Source organism: Juglans regia, chromosome 8 (genome assembly GCF_001411555.2).
Source record: "Juglans regia cultivar Chandler chromosome 8, Walnut 2.0, whole genome shotgun sequence".
NCBI classification, from domain to species: domain Eukaryota; kingdom Viridiplantae; phylum Streptophyta; class Magnoliopsida; order Fagales; family Juglandaceae; genus Juglans; species Juglans regia.
Genome location: NC_049908.1, coordinates 2914991 through 2929318, shown reverse-complemented (window position 1 = coordinate 2929318; position 14328 = coordinate 2914991). Strand labels below are relative to the sequence as shown.

Genomic DNA, 14328 nt, shown 5'->3' with positions numbered 1-14328 from the left:
CTCAAAAAATTAACGCATTCCAAATCTCAGCAAAATTTCACTAAAATTTAACTATTTGAACTAAAAATATTTGTGTTCGAGCGCACTTTAATTTTGTTCAAATGGACACTATTTCTGTTCAAACGGGCAGTACTATTCTAGTTCGAATGGAAATTATTCTAGTTCGAACAAATTATTAGTGTTTGAACGGGTTTGGTACAATTCAAACAAAATTAACAAAGTTCAAACAGATATGCTAGTTTGTTTGAACGGACAATCAATTTTAGGGAAGAATGACTTCATCCCTAAATATTATTATTCGAACGATAAGTACAATTCAGACTGTTTTTGGGATGAGTTTGGATTTTGTCTTAAAAATTTTAGGAATGAAAAAAATTTTGTCCTAAAAAAAATTCATCTCTAAAAGTTAAATTTGTTGTAGTGGATCAATTCATCATGTGGGTGTATATATATAGATGATTGCAAAATACAGGACGATCGAGTATGCATGGCTTTTATTTGTAAACAAAAACAAAAAAACGTACGTAATGCTAGCTCCATCCAATTATACCCATCATTCAGCGAGGTCAACATTAAAATTTAATGCTTGACTGGCTGCACGTACACCTTCAAGCATGCAGATCGAGAATCAACCATGCATTAATTGGCCCCATGATGATCTTTCTTATAATTACTACCGGCCTTGTTTCATCGACACAAGCTGTAATGTCTTACTAATATTTATATTACATTCTCATAATTATATATGTACGTAGGAGCTTTGAGTTCCTAAAATTTCCCAAAACATGAATTACATGCAGTACTCAAAGCTAGCTAATACTGGCCGGGCGGGAGAACTTGTACAATAAGTTATAACAATTGCTCATGATCATCCATCTCCCCCTACACGCCTATCCTTAAATATTGGAACAAGCACCCAATTAGGGGAAAACCCTACGACATATATATTAATCAAAAACCATATATATCATTTTCGCGTCTACATGATTCTCGCTCGTTTGTGAGAGAAGCTGAGCCTTTCAGCTCGGTATGCATATTACTAATATATGTTGTTTAATTAATACCATAAATACCGTGCAATATATATAGAACTGAAAAGATCAAGAAAATGAATCAAAATTAATTAAGCATGTAGAGTACTACAACATTAATATTAATCCACTCACAATACGATGAAAGACAGGCGTGTTTAAAATTAACATCTAAAAAATATAGATAAACGAAAACAATACAGTACACCTTGCATTTTGTAGCGCACACTCAAAGGCTCTCCAAAAATAACTCCTAAAGATAGTTCAGCAATTCACTTTCCAGCCACACCAGATTTGATCACTATATATATATATATATATATATATAATTTTTTGAAGCGAATAATCCCAAAGTTTCTTGCAGGTAGAGATTAATTACTCGGGCAGACAATATTATTCAGATAAACTCCTGCCTTCAGAATCTTTTCCTTCAGAAGTCCGGGAGTTTTTTGATGGACTACTCGACAAGAAGACATCAGTCAGAGCAGTCTTGGATTGCAGAGCAGCCTTGAGCAATTTCACAGACTACAAATTAACAAATCAAATATTTAATCAGGACAAAAATAGTTAATCTATATAATTACATTTGATGATCAAAACAATGTCGTCCCATATATAATTATTAACAAATGTTGTTTTTCTACCTAAATTTTATAATACTAGTCTATGATCACACTACTAATGAAGTATACTTAAAAAATATTTATCATGATTAATATATAAAATTATTTAACATGTGCAACATTAATAAATGTGAGTAGAAATTACTAATTTTAGAATGAAAGAAGGAAAAATACTCAGTTACTACTAAATTAATTAGTACCGCGCGATTTCTTATTTTTTTATTTTCAAATTATTATGCCTGGCGCTTCTGCTAATTAGAAACTTGCACAAAATGACCAATATCATTTAATGGATTAATTGACCAAAAAGAAAATCATATTGGGTCATGAATAAAACATAACCAAAAAAAAAAAAAAGCATGCAAGGCGTAGAACAGCCATACCCCATGCATGTCCAAATCGACCACTCTCTTTTCAAGCGCCCTTAAATCCTTGATATCATACTCATGAAGCAGAGTTATGAAAGCGTCGGCGGACATGAGCATCATCCACAGATCATCCATCACTATGAATCTGACCCACTCTTTCAACAAATTGAAATTACTAATCGCTTTGTTCGCGCTTGTTAACTCACTGAGCGATACCTCGTGTCTCATTGGTACTAATGATGATGAGCATGAATTACAATATGCGCCCTCTATAGAAGACAGCTCATAATCACGGCTACTGCATGAGTTGTTGCTACACTTATACAATTTCCTGAACGTATAAGAGGACTCGACCCTTGGCAAGAGTAGGGAGTCTGTAGCACCAGACATTACTAGTTTGGGCTTCAACACCAAGTCTTCTTTGCTTTGGCCTGGCTGAATGCAATTATGGCTCGGGTTTTCAATGCTTTCGTATAGGTTTTGCAAGCACCCTAGCATGTCTTCACTTTTTAGGAAGCTAGTGACAGTCACGACCGGCAGAGTGAAAGATTGAAAGAGGAAATCAACAAAGTCCTTGCCTGCTTCAGCAAACAGCACTCGGTTTCTCTTCTTGTCTATGAAAAGCTTCAGGCTTATCTTATTGGTTGCTGCCATATTTTAGGTATCTCAATGAATGATCTTCCGATTGGGTGGAGAATGGCCAGTTTTGTAAGTGGGGGTGTGGAAAAATTGGAGAGATCAAAGACTGGCAGATCATTATCATGACTAGACTATGAAAAGACTAGGAAGTTTACTATTCAACCGCAGTGTCTTTCTTTTTCTTCTGTTCTCTCTCTTTCTTTTACGTGTGGTATGTTTTTTTTTAAGTATTTTTTAAAGTAACGATACTATAATTTTTTATACAATTATATTTTAAAATAAGATTATTTATATAAAATAGTATATTTTTATAAGTTATTTTATAACAATACACTTAATTTAAAATATAATTGTATAAAAAATTGAAAAAAAAAGTTATATCATATATGTCTATTATTTTCTATTTTATAAAGTAACTTATAAAAATAAAATTAATTTATATAAATATTCTTATTTTAAAATATAATTATAAAAAAGGTGTAAATATATTTTACTCTTTTTTCTTTTTCTTTTCTTCCTTCCAATTGTACGGAAGTACTTCTGCCATCCGGCAGCCACATGCATGTGCCTGATGGAACAATCGGGGAATGACTTGTTTTAGCCTTTTAGGGCTAGGTGCATTTTTATCAGCCGAGTGCATTCTTTTCTCTTCTTCGTCCCCGAGTTAGGAGTCTAATTATGGGTTCCATCCCATTTGATTTTATACATATTTTAAACCAAATTTATTTAAGTCGATTTTGGAGTTTTATTCACCCAAGAACCGATTCTGGGGTCTCATGGTTTGGTTCAATTTTTTCGATTTCGAGTTCAGTTTACATGTATAATTCGATTTTAGAATCGGTTTGGATTGATCTCACTATTATTCATAAATTTTAACTTATAAATTTTATTATTATTCACAAACTATCTTAACTCATCTCATCTCATTTCTAAATTCAAACGGAGCCTTTGTTTTTTTTTTTTGGATTAGTTGGTTTTTTGACTCCAAATGAAATTCTTTTACCTCAAATATGATAGAGCCCAAAATATTATTTTCAAAAACACCATAAACATAACTAATTAACCAAATAAACAAAAACCAAAAAAAAAAAAAATACACAGACGATTGCAAATGCAACCACTCAAGTAAAATGTCCAACTCCAAAGTATATAAAAAAAAGTTACAAAATAACTTATTACCAACTACTTAGTTTAAAAAAGTTACAATTATATATTATTTATATATATATATATATAACGTACTCTTTACGTATACCCTATTATATATGAAAGTAGGTAACTTTATATACAAAGATAAATAATAACTCGTTAATAACATGATATTAATATTCATATTTAAGAGTAAATTTATATTAAGAAAGTATAAACAATAAGATTAGAATTTTATGTTATATTAATTTTATAATATGTGTAATACATATTGCATAAAAGTTAAAAAATATAATATATAATATAACAAATTAAATATATATATTTTTTAGATCGGTTTGATCTAATTAGATTTGAGTTTTGCTACTCATTATCTCCACACACTACACATCATATTTATTCTTCTTCATTTTTTAATTTTTTTTAAAAAATTTGTTTTTTCTTACTAAACTAATTGAATTATTCTACTTATCATCTATACATCATATTTTTTAATTGATGTGTAGTATGAAAATGATGAGTAGAATTTTTCATTAGGTTTTCAAATCTTGAAAATGGATACAACTCGGTTTTGATTTATAGAAATCGAAGCCGACCGAATGAGTATTGAACCGGACGGAACCGTTCCATTCAGTTTGATTGGTTTTCCAATTTTTTCTTATGCCCCTAGTCCTAGTCCTAGGTTTTCAAAGAAATGCTACTGTCAAAACACCGATTGTGTTCCAATAATTTTTAATAATATTATGAATTTCTTTTTTTAAAAATGTTTAAGGGTATAAAAATATGAATAAAAAATAAAATAAAATAAAATAAAACTTTTTTGCCCTGACCATCTCATGCTCTGCTCTCTCTTTTTTGCTTTAGGCTTTGTTTGGATCTCAAATTTATCTCAATTCGTTTCAATTCATCATTATAATTTTTTCAAATTTTAATATTAAATATAATAAACAATTCAATTTTTTCAAATTTCAAAATAATAATAATATTAAAAAATAATATTCTAACAATATTTTATCATCTCAACTTAACTGAACTCAACTCACTTCAACATCCAAACACACCTTTATACTTTTACTTTTGAGAAATATTCAAGTTATAAAAAAATTACATAAAAATGAGTAATGTTACATACAGTCGAGAAATGCGTAAGTACCGTATAGTTACTTTAAAAAAGAGTAAGATTCACTATTAAAAAATTAATTTCTTTTCATGTAGATCTCATATTTATTTATTTATTTCAAAACGACTGTACGGTACTTACATACTCACGACTGCAAATATCATTTTTCTTTTTCTTTTTACTTTTCCTTTTTCTATTCTACTTGGCTAAGGTTTCTTCCCTATTTTTTTATTTTTTAAATTCTGACGAGAACTTTCTCCCTTCGCGTGGCATGTACATTTCCTTTTTCAAGGGCTTTCCGCCTTTTTCTTCATTTTTGCTAATATTTTCATATGACTCCTAAGAAAAAATTTGGAAATGTTCCTCAGGTGTATTCTCATTATTTTCAAAGAAATAGGAATGCACACTCTTAACTTTTGTATAGAGAACGCATTAGGGTTTCATTGAAACAAACTTTTTAAAAGTATATGAGCCTTGTAGTATTAGAAAAATAAAGTTTTTTCTAATTCTTAACTATAATTTATTTTTAACCAAAAATTCCTTTGCCTATTAATGGATGGAACTAAAAACAAACACACCTGAAATACAAGTTGCCCACCATGGTTTGATGGGCGTTGTGGGAGGTTGCAAAATAAATTCGATCGAACAAGATCAACTAATGGTTATTCGGTCCCGTATTTGGTAACTAAGTAATCTCATAATACTTTATTATTATTCATTACTTTTTATAAACAGTTTACTACTATTTACAAATTATTAACTATTTTTTTATTACTATTTATTATTTTTTATTACTATTTACATATCATTTAAAAACACCTCGGTATCCAAACGTAATCTAAATATTTAAACTAAAGCCCTGTTTAAATATTTAGAATATCTCAATGTATTTGTGAAGATGAATGTTTTAGCCAGAAAGAGATCTCACAAAATTAAACTCACAAGTTGATATGGCTTGATGTGATAAATTAGATTGTAAAGTTATTTTTATTATAAAATAGATCTAACATATCATATAAAGACAGCTTGTCAGTTTGTGAATTTACTTTTGTAGAATCTATTTGTACTTGTAATATTTTTCATTTGTAAATAATAGTGAAATAGTTTCAGTTAATATAATATATTGGATTTTGGAAAATTAGAGAGAAAATTTTGAATAAAAATATTATAATGTTAAAAAACTGCTTCAATATAACTTTTTGATATTATTATTTTTTAATTTGAAAAAGTTGTTTTGTCTTTTGTGTTTTCTTTAGACTTTCTAAAAAATTGTAATGATGAGATGAAAAACTAAAATATTTTAAATTTAAAAGTGTTTCGTATTTGAATAATGTTTGATAATGAAATATTTGAAAAAATCAGATAATACTTCCCAAATTGAACCCTAAATAAATCAGGTGATGTAATAAAACAATGTTGTTTTATGGGGAGAACATGCTAGAGTCTAACTAATATATATATATATATATATATATAAATAAACATATATTTATATAATATTGCATTATTATAAGCATTTGGCAATGTCGGTTGAAATTCCTAAAATTTCTTAGAACTATTAGGGCAGGTTTGGGAGGTGAGATGAGAATTTTGTGTTTTTTTTTTAGTATTTAAAATATTATGTTTTAGTATTATTATTGTATTGAGATTTGAAAAAGTTGAATTGAGATTTGAAAAAGTTAAATTGTTTATTATATTTTACATGAGAATTTAAAAAATGTGTAATGATGAGATGAGATGAGATAAGATGAGATGAGAATTTTGTGTCTCATCCCACCCCTCAAACCTACCATTACTCAAAGCAAGCAAATACAGGAAAAACATGTATAGACGATTGCCCATTTCCCTTTACATGTCTTTCCTTGGAAGAAACATCAAAGGGAAAAACCCAACAACATATTTATCAAAAGAGTAGTGCTACAGAGCAGTCACTGTAGCTGTGCAAACATTACACATGCTACGTGGCTGCTTCTAGTCCTTTAAGTTTTTTTTTTTTTTTGTGCAAAAAGCACCAGATGGCTTCTCTATTCCTCTCTCTCTCATCAGCGGCTCTCTCTCTCATCAGCTCTTTTTCTCTCTTCGACTCTCTCTCTCATCTCTCTCTCTCTCTCATCTCGGCTCTCTCTCATCGTCTCTCTCTCCTCGACTCTCTCTCTTATCAAATTCTCTCTCATCGACTCTCTCTCTCATTGTCTCTCTCTCTCTCATCTCTGCTCTCTCTCTCATCAGTTCTCTCTCATCTCTGCTCTCTCTCATCAGCTCTCTCTTATCGTCTTTCTCTAATTTCGAATTTAAGAGATGTGTGGTTTAGATGATGCCTTGTCGGATGTGCAAAAATAGTTACTCCCAACAATGGCTGCTCCCAATATTTTTCCTTATCAAAATCCATCATTCTGCGCATGGCATCAACTTGTTTGTTGTTTATATATCATTTTGGCGTCTACAATCTCCTTTGTCAGAAGAGAAGGCTGAGCCTTCCTCTGTTTTTGTATGATTAGAAGTACGCTAGTTGATACCATAAACACAGCCAAAAGAGAACTAATTAATTATAAGAAGAAAAATAAACAAAATTAAGCATGCAAACTACAACAATCCACAATTAATACAATGCAAAACAGACATGTTTACAAACATCTCAAAAATATAGATAAGTAAAAACAATACAACACACCTTCCGTTTAATATAAAGCTAGCATTCATCAAGGTTCAACGTACCAAAGTAGCTCCTAGAGACAGTTCAGCAACGTACATTCCGTTTCCTAGTTAACAAAGGATCTGTCTCTTATCCCTCGTTTTATATGGTTCCAAATAGATAATAGTTGTTTCCACCGGTTCGTACAATCTTTAAAGTCTTCTCAAAAACTAAAAATCCTAAAAATCATCTCTTTTTTTTATCTTGCCACACAAGATTTGACCAGATACTTCTTTCGGACGAATAATCCCAGAGTTTCTTGCAGGTAAAGATCAGTCGGGCAGAAATACAGAACTGCCTTCTTTTGGCGCTTCAGAAGTCCCACTCGTTTTGCTCGACTCCTCCTCAGTTTCGGATCTCGGCAAGAAGACATCAGTGAGTGCAGTCTTGGATTGCAGAGCAGCCTTGAGCAACTGCACACACTGCCAACAAATCAAAATAAGGACTGTAAAATAGTTATATATATATATATATATATATATATATATATTCATCAAGTGGCACCAGTGAGCCTGTCATAATTACTACTTTCATTCTTCTATATGGTATCAGGTTCCTATTAATAGTCAAAAGTCTCAAATAGTTGGGTTGCAAACGTGTATAAAAAATTACACGACCTAGGTACATGAACTAAGGGGATGCAAATTCCATGGTTTCTGTGTTCTTCCACTCTTTCGATCCCTTTTTTCTTTTTTAATTTTTTAGAAAGAATCGATTTCAATCGAAGGAGAAATAGCCTATGCTTGTATGTGATATCAGTTAATAAAGCTTTTGAAACAAAGGTCGAGATTTCACAATACTTCCTCTCACGTGGGTCAGTTTATTTCTCAATGAACAGGCCCAATACGTAAAATATTTAATTAAATAGATAGAGTGTAAAGTCAGGATTCGAATTTAAAACCTCTACTTGGATATTATATATGTGAAATCATCACTTGTCCAGTTTAAAAATAGGTAAATTTTATTATTTATATTATATTATTAACAATATCTGCTAAGAAATTTGTAGATATTGCTTCCACAAATAACCAATATAACTATATCACTATGACCATATATTATTATATGGTATTAATATCACTATTAGTATATATAGTATATAGTATTAGTAATAATTTAGTACCAATATATTATGCTTTCATTCTTTAGGGACCCGGTGATAGTTATGATCGACTGGCAGGGTGAAAGTTTCTAAGGCCGTATGGAACTTGTATTGAATTGAGATTAATTCAATTCAGTCTAATTTTAAGATGAGTCTAAAATTCAAACACTCAATTCTCAAATAACTAAACTCATCTCAACTCAAAATCTCTTTACACGTAACACCCATAACATTTTTCAACTCAACACCTCTTTACACATAGGATCCACAACAATTTTTAACTTATAATAAATATATCTAAACTCACCTTAAGATCCAAACATATCTAAACTCATTTTAAGTTGACTCCACAAAATTTATTACACCATCTCAATTCACTACTATTTATAAAAAACTCAATTCATTTCAATTATGCTCAACATTCAAACGAGGCCAAATAGAAAATCAACATGGTCCTTGTCTACTTCGGTAAACACCATTCGCTGTCTTATTGTCTATCAAAAGATTCACTCTCTCTAATGTTTAGGTCTGATTTGATTACTCCGATGAAATTATTTCGTATAATTATTATAATTTTTTAAAATTTTTAAATAAAATATAATAAATAATTTAACTTTTTTAAATATCAAAATAAAATTATATTAAAAATTTATATTTTATCAATATTTTATCAACTTATATTCTCATTTTATCATTTTATTTTGATAGTTTATATATTTAATTTTTAAAATTTGTTTTTGCTTACTAATCAATAAATTGACTATTAATGTATTGATATTTTTTTAATTATTTAAAAATATTTAAACATGTTTAAAAAACATTTAAAATAAAAAGTAAAAAAAAAATATAATTTACACTAGAGGCAGACCAAGTAGACAAATTGAGAGACATAGTAGCAGTATCATTTCCTTTATGAGATATAATAAGGGGTTGTGCTACTTCCACATAGGGGGTCATCGAGGGAGTCACTGAATACGTAAATTTTTTTTTAATTTTATTTTTCAAACATTTTTTAAAACTCATTAAACATTTTCAAAAAAATAAAAATAAAAACCATTAATTTATCAAACAAATATTTACTTAACTATTAAATAAATAGAAAAACTCAATCGGTGGCCACCAAGGTTACCTTTCTTTTGGTGGTAGACCATCTCATCAGGACAAGCATTTTGCTACATCTGGCTGGTTGCTCTGCATCAAGACGGTAAAATTGAAAACGTCTTACATTACATGAACAGCTGTCTTCTCCAAGGAATGATTCTTTTTCTGAAATTATCAACAGTGCATTAGCATAAACATTTATTGAAATGAATGATATGCAAAGCTCACCGCCAAACAATAAACGATCAGAGCGCATGTGCCAACTGACAAATAAAATAATAAAAGACAGAAAAACAATGGATTATTTTCTGCCCGCTTCACTCCATCGATGAAGGGATATTCAATGAAATTCAAAGTAAAAAAATAAAAAATAAAATAAAACAATGAGAGGAGAATATAATAAAAAGAGGCACACGCAAGCAAGGCATGTTTTCCTCGAATTTACCAAGTACACAAAATTTCTTTGAATCTGATTTGTCCACCCAAATATTTAAAACAAAAAGTAAATTAGACATTGACTTGACAAAATCCTGATTTTAATAAATAATTAATTTAGAAAAAGAATTACCAACCAAGCTAAAGTCATCTTGGTATAGTTAAAAGAATTGCTAAAATACATTTAAAAGAAACAATCTATTTGTCTCATAAAATGAAGTTTGATCCTATTGAGTTGTTTTTATCCTACTCGTTTTTTTATAAAGTTTGTGTTTATGATCTTAATCTCGAGTTTAATTAGCTTATACATTTCAAGATTTCTTCCTTCTCTATAATGATACATGAATTTTGTGGACATTTTGAAAAGTCGAAAAAGAAAAGTTAAATAATAATTATATATATATATAAATAAAACATTTTCACCCAAAAACATAGTCCCAACTCCATTTGATTTTGGCAAGCTCTAATACTATTCTTGTTTTCAAAGATTTAAGAAACCAAATCAGTCCTTACTCTTTAAAATTTTTAGGACTGGTTCGGTCTACAAACTAATTATTATGAAGACCAAAGTACCAATTATTTGCATTATTCAAATTTTAAAGGCTTTTTTATACCTCAGCCAGCCGCATCTTTCGTCCGTTCCTCTTCTTTTTCTCCTAGCTAGCTAGCTAGGTTTTCTCTTTTTCTTTTTGCTTTTGCTTTTGCTTTTGCTTTTGTCGTGATATTCTCGAGTACTAATTTCTTCCTTCCGCATCTTTTTTTTTTTAGTCAAATAATTAATTGATCTGAGCCTGCAGGGTGGTCCATGATTTTGGCCAACGGCAGATCTAGAGACTAGGCCAATGGTTTATATTCCATCATCTGATCAATTCATCATGTGGGTATAATTGATGATTGCAAATACAGAACGATCGAGTATGCATGGTCTTTTGTTTGTAAACAAAAACAAAAAAACGTACGTAATGCTCCAATACCCAACATTCAGCATGGTGAACATACAATACTAGACTGGCTGCATCAATATTTTGAATACCGTACCGGACATCGTACTGGTCAAGGTACTGGAACGAAATATTTCAGTACCGATATCGTTTCGGAATAGCGTTTCGGGATGACGTTTCGGGATAATCGATATATAAATAAATTATATATATAAATTATATTTCAAAATAATAGTCTATATATAAATAAATTATATATAAATATATATATATATAAATTATAAATAGTCTAAGCTGAATTAGGGGTTAAAAAATAAGTTTGTAGTTTGAAAAAATGAAAAAAAAAAAAGATCACAGGCCGAAATATCGGCCGGTACCGGCCGAAATATAGGCCGGTACAGGCCGAAATTTAGTCCGGAATGGCCGGTACCGGCCGGTATTTTAGCCGGTACGGGACAGATATAGTACCTGTATCGGCCGGACGACCGAAACGAAAAATTTCGACCGTACCGACCAGTACGGTACGAAATTTAAAACACTGGGCTGCACACCTTCAAGCATGCATGCAGAGAATCAACCATTGGCTCCATGATCTTTCTTATTACTACCCTTAATGTTTCATCGACACAAGTAATGTTCAAGAGTCCTTCTACAGCCACCGCTCAGCCCTCTTGCTCATCCCTCCCGCTTGACGTGTCTTGCCTATATCATGCCACCTGTCATTATATTTAAAAAAAAAAAAACAAATACGTAAATGTGAATTTTCATATCATTTCTGGGTGAGTTATCTAGCGATGAGCTCAACAAAAACATCATTTTTAATTGCATTTTTCTCATATGAGTTTCCCAGAGACATCGGCCTCCAGTATCCCTTGTAAATGAAGTTTCCAATTCAAGAACAAAAATTCATAAAAAAACTCAGATCCAATAAAATTTGTTTGAAGAAAGGTAACTTGCACTCTTAAATTTCAAGATTAAGTAAGAATCCTGAGTTTTCTAAGAAAATAATACAAATATTTTTTTCTTTTTCTTTTGCTATGCTCATCTCAGAAAAAATGTGAAAGAATTATCAGCAAAAATGTCAAAATGTGCGTACTACCCAAAGCAAACGCAGATTCGACATCAACATGAAGCAACAATAGCCAGATGAAGAAGCAAATTCAAGAATTTTATATATTTACAAAAAAATTAACACGGAGACGCAACGCATATTGAAGAGAAGGTATGAACACCCACCCAATCCCAAACACTTCATTAAATAAAAAAAAAAAAAATCTCTTGTTCGTAAAGCGGGAGGGAGGAGCCCCTTACCACTTGAACTTATCAAGATCCCAAACACTTCAAGCACATCAAACTGCAGCACGTGAGCATTCCTCACAACCCAATCCCAGACACTCCAATAAATAAAGAAAAAAAAATCTCTCACGTTAACAAACAAACGGTTCCTACAATAGTTTCCCAGGAAAATAATAAGTTTCAGACAAATATGTGTGGTTTGGCTGGCGGACGATAGGATTCGAAGAAAAATCAGTGGGTTTGGCTGGTAGACAATGAGTTTGGGAAGAAGAAGACAAATTGATGAGAGGAGAGGAGAGGAGAATACTATGCATTAAAATTTTATTTTTTTATTATTTAAAAATCAAGCCACATGGGCATTCCACGTCAAGCGCACGGAAGATTGGAGTGGGAGGGAGGAGAGGTGGGAGTAGCATTTCTCAATGTTGAATGTTAAAACGAATCAAAATTAATTAATTAAGCATGTAGACTTCAACATTAATCCACTCACAATACGATGCAAGACAGGCGTACGTACGTGTTTAAAATTAACCTCTCAAAATTATAGATACACGAAAACAATTAGTACAGTGCATGACCTTGCATTTTGCAGCACACACTCAAAGGCTCACCCATCCTAAAGATACTTGAGCAACGCACTTTCCAGCCATTTCCTAGTTAACAAGGGAGTTCTCTTCTTTCCCTCGTTTTATAGGGCTGGATCCAAAAAGAATATTAGTTGTTTCCAGCAGTTCATATCGATCGATCCCTTTTTTCATGGCCACACTAGATTTGACCATATTAATACTCAGGAAGACAATTTTTTACAAAGTTAAAAAAGTGTTTGAAAATAAATTTTGTTTTCAAATTTAAAAATTTTATTTTATTTTTAGTATTTTGTATAAAAGTCTGAAAAAATTATAGTGATTAGACAAAAATTACGATCGAGTTGCCCACCGTGATCCGATGGACTTGGTCGGGGTGCATGGTCATTGAAGTAATCAAATAATTTTGAAAATGTTAAAAAAAATATAAGTTGAAGAATTTCTTCTACTCTGTCCTTGAAAGACAAAATTGATAGTTAAAGATGTACAAAAAAATGAGTAAAAAATAAATAAAGAAATAGTAGAGAAAATATTATTTTAATAGAGTAGGAAAAAAACAGGAAGTGAGATGTATAAGATTTTGAAAATATAATAATTAAATAGGGAAATATAATTTTTGAGTAAAATTTAGGAAAAAATTTGGTCATCCTGATGCTATAAGCAAATCAGCTAATGTGATGTATGTTTATGGGGATGGTAATCCCCAACTTCGTCAACCAAAATTAGAACTCCTTTGGCCGACCATATCACTAATTAAGCATCAGGGCGAAACTTGCATTCTTTACCAAGATTTTAAGAAGTGTAATTACCCCAAGGATGCATGCAGTCTATAGCACCAGACAATGCAGACATTACTAGTTTGAGCTTCATCACCAAGTCTTTGCTTACTCCTCGCTGGATGAAAGTATCGCTCAGGTTTTCGATGCTCACGTACAAGCTTTGCAAGCAGCCTGCTGTGTCTTCAGTTTTTAGGATGCCCGCGACAGTTATGATCGGCAGAGAGAAGACTTGCAAGAGGAAATCAACGAAGTCCTTGTCTACTTCAGCAAACAGCACTCTGTTTCTCTTCTTGTCTATCAACAGCTTCAGGCTTATCTTGGTGGCTGCCATTTTTTTTAGGTACCTGAATGAATGATCTTCGAATGGGTAGAGTAAACCGATGGCCGTTGTATAAGGAGGGAGTGTGGAAAAATTTGAGAGAAGACTCGCCAATCCTGACAAGAATATCGAAAGGTTCTCTCTCTCTC

At 31.3% G+C, this 14328-nt stretch overlaps 2 protein-coding genes across 2 annotated transcripts; both read right to left on the bottom strand.

Annotated features, from left to right (window-relative positions):
* Positions 1-1100: 1100 nt before the first annotated feature.
* LOC109008954 lies at positions 1101-2792 on the bottom strand. Its single transcript, XM_018989261.2, has 2 exons — positions 2038-2792; positions 1101-1556 (listed from the first exon to the last, which is right to left on the bottom strand). Exons 1-2 carry the CDS (start codon positions 2674-2676, stop codon positions 1425-1427), a joined length of 771 nt encoding a protein of 256 aa, XP_018844806.1. The 5' UTR covers positions 2677-2792; the 3' UTR covers positions 1101-1424.
* Positions 2793-11731: 8939 nt separating this feature from the next.
* LOC118349303 lies at positions 11732-14311 on the bottom strand. The gene is made up of 2 exons (XM_035693510.1): positions 13891-14311; positions 11732-11917 (listed from the first exon to the last, which is right to left on the bottom strand). The coding sequence occupies exons 1-2, from the start codon at positions 14189-14191 to the stop codon at positions 11904-11906; spliced, it is 315 nt and encodes a 104-aa protein (XP_035549403.1). The 5' UTR covers positions 14192-14311; the 3' UTR covers positions 11732-11903.
* Between the last annotated feature and the right edge of the window lie 17 nt (positions 14312-14328).

Excerpts from the sequence above, each read along its gene's own strand:
- LOC109008954 (XM_018989261.2), bottom strand. The coding sequence starts at position 2,676 with ATGGCAGCAACCAATAAGATAAGCCTGAAGCTTTTCATAGACAAGAAG. Across the intron at positions 1,557-2,037 it reads TCGATTTGGACATGCATGGG|TCTGTGAAATTGCTCAAGGC; the intron begins GTATGGCTGTTC and ends GTTAATTTGTAG.
- LOC118349303 (XM_035693510.1), bottom strand. The coding sequence starts at position 14,191 with ATGGCAGCCACCAAGATAAGCCTGAAGCTGTTGATAGACAAGAAGAGA.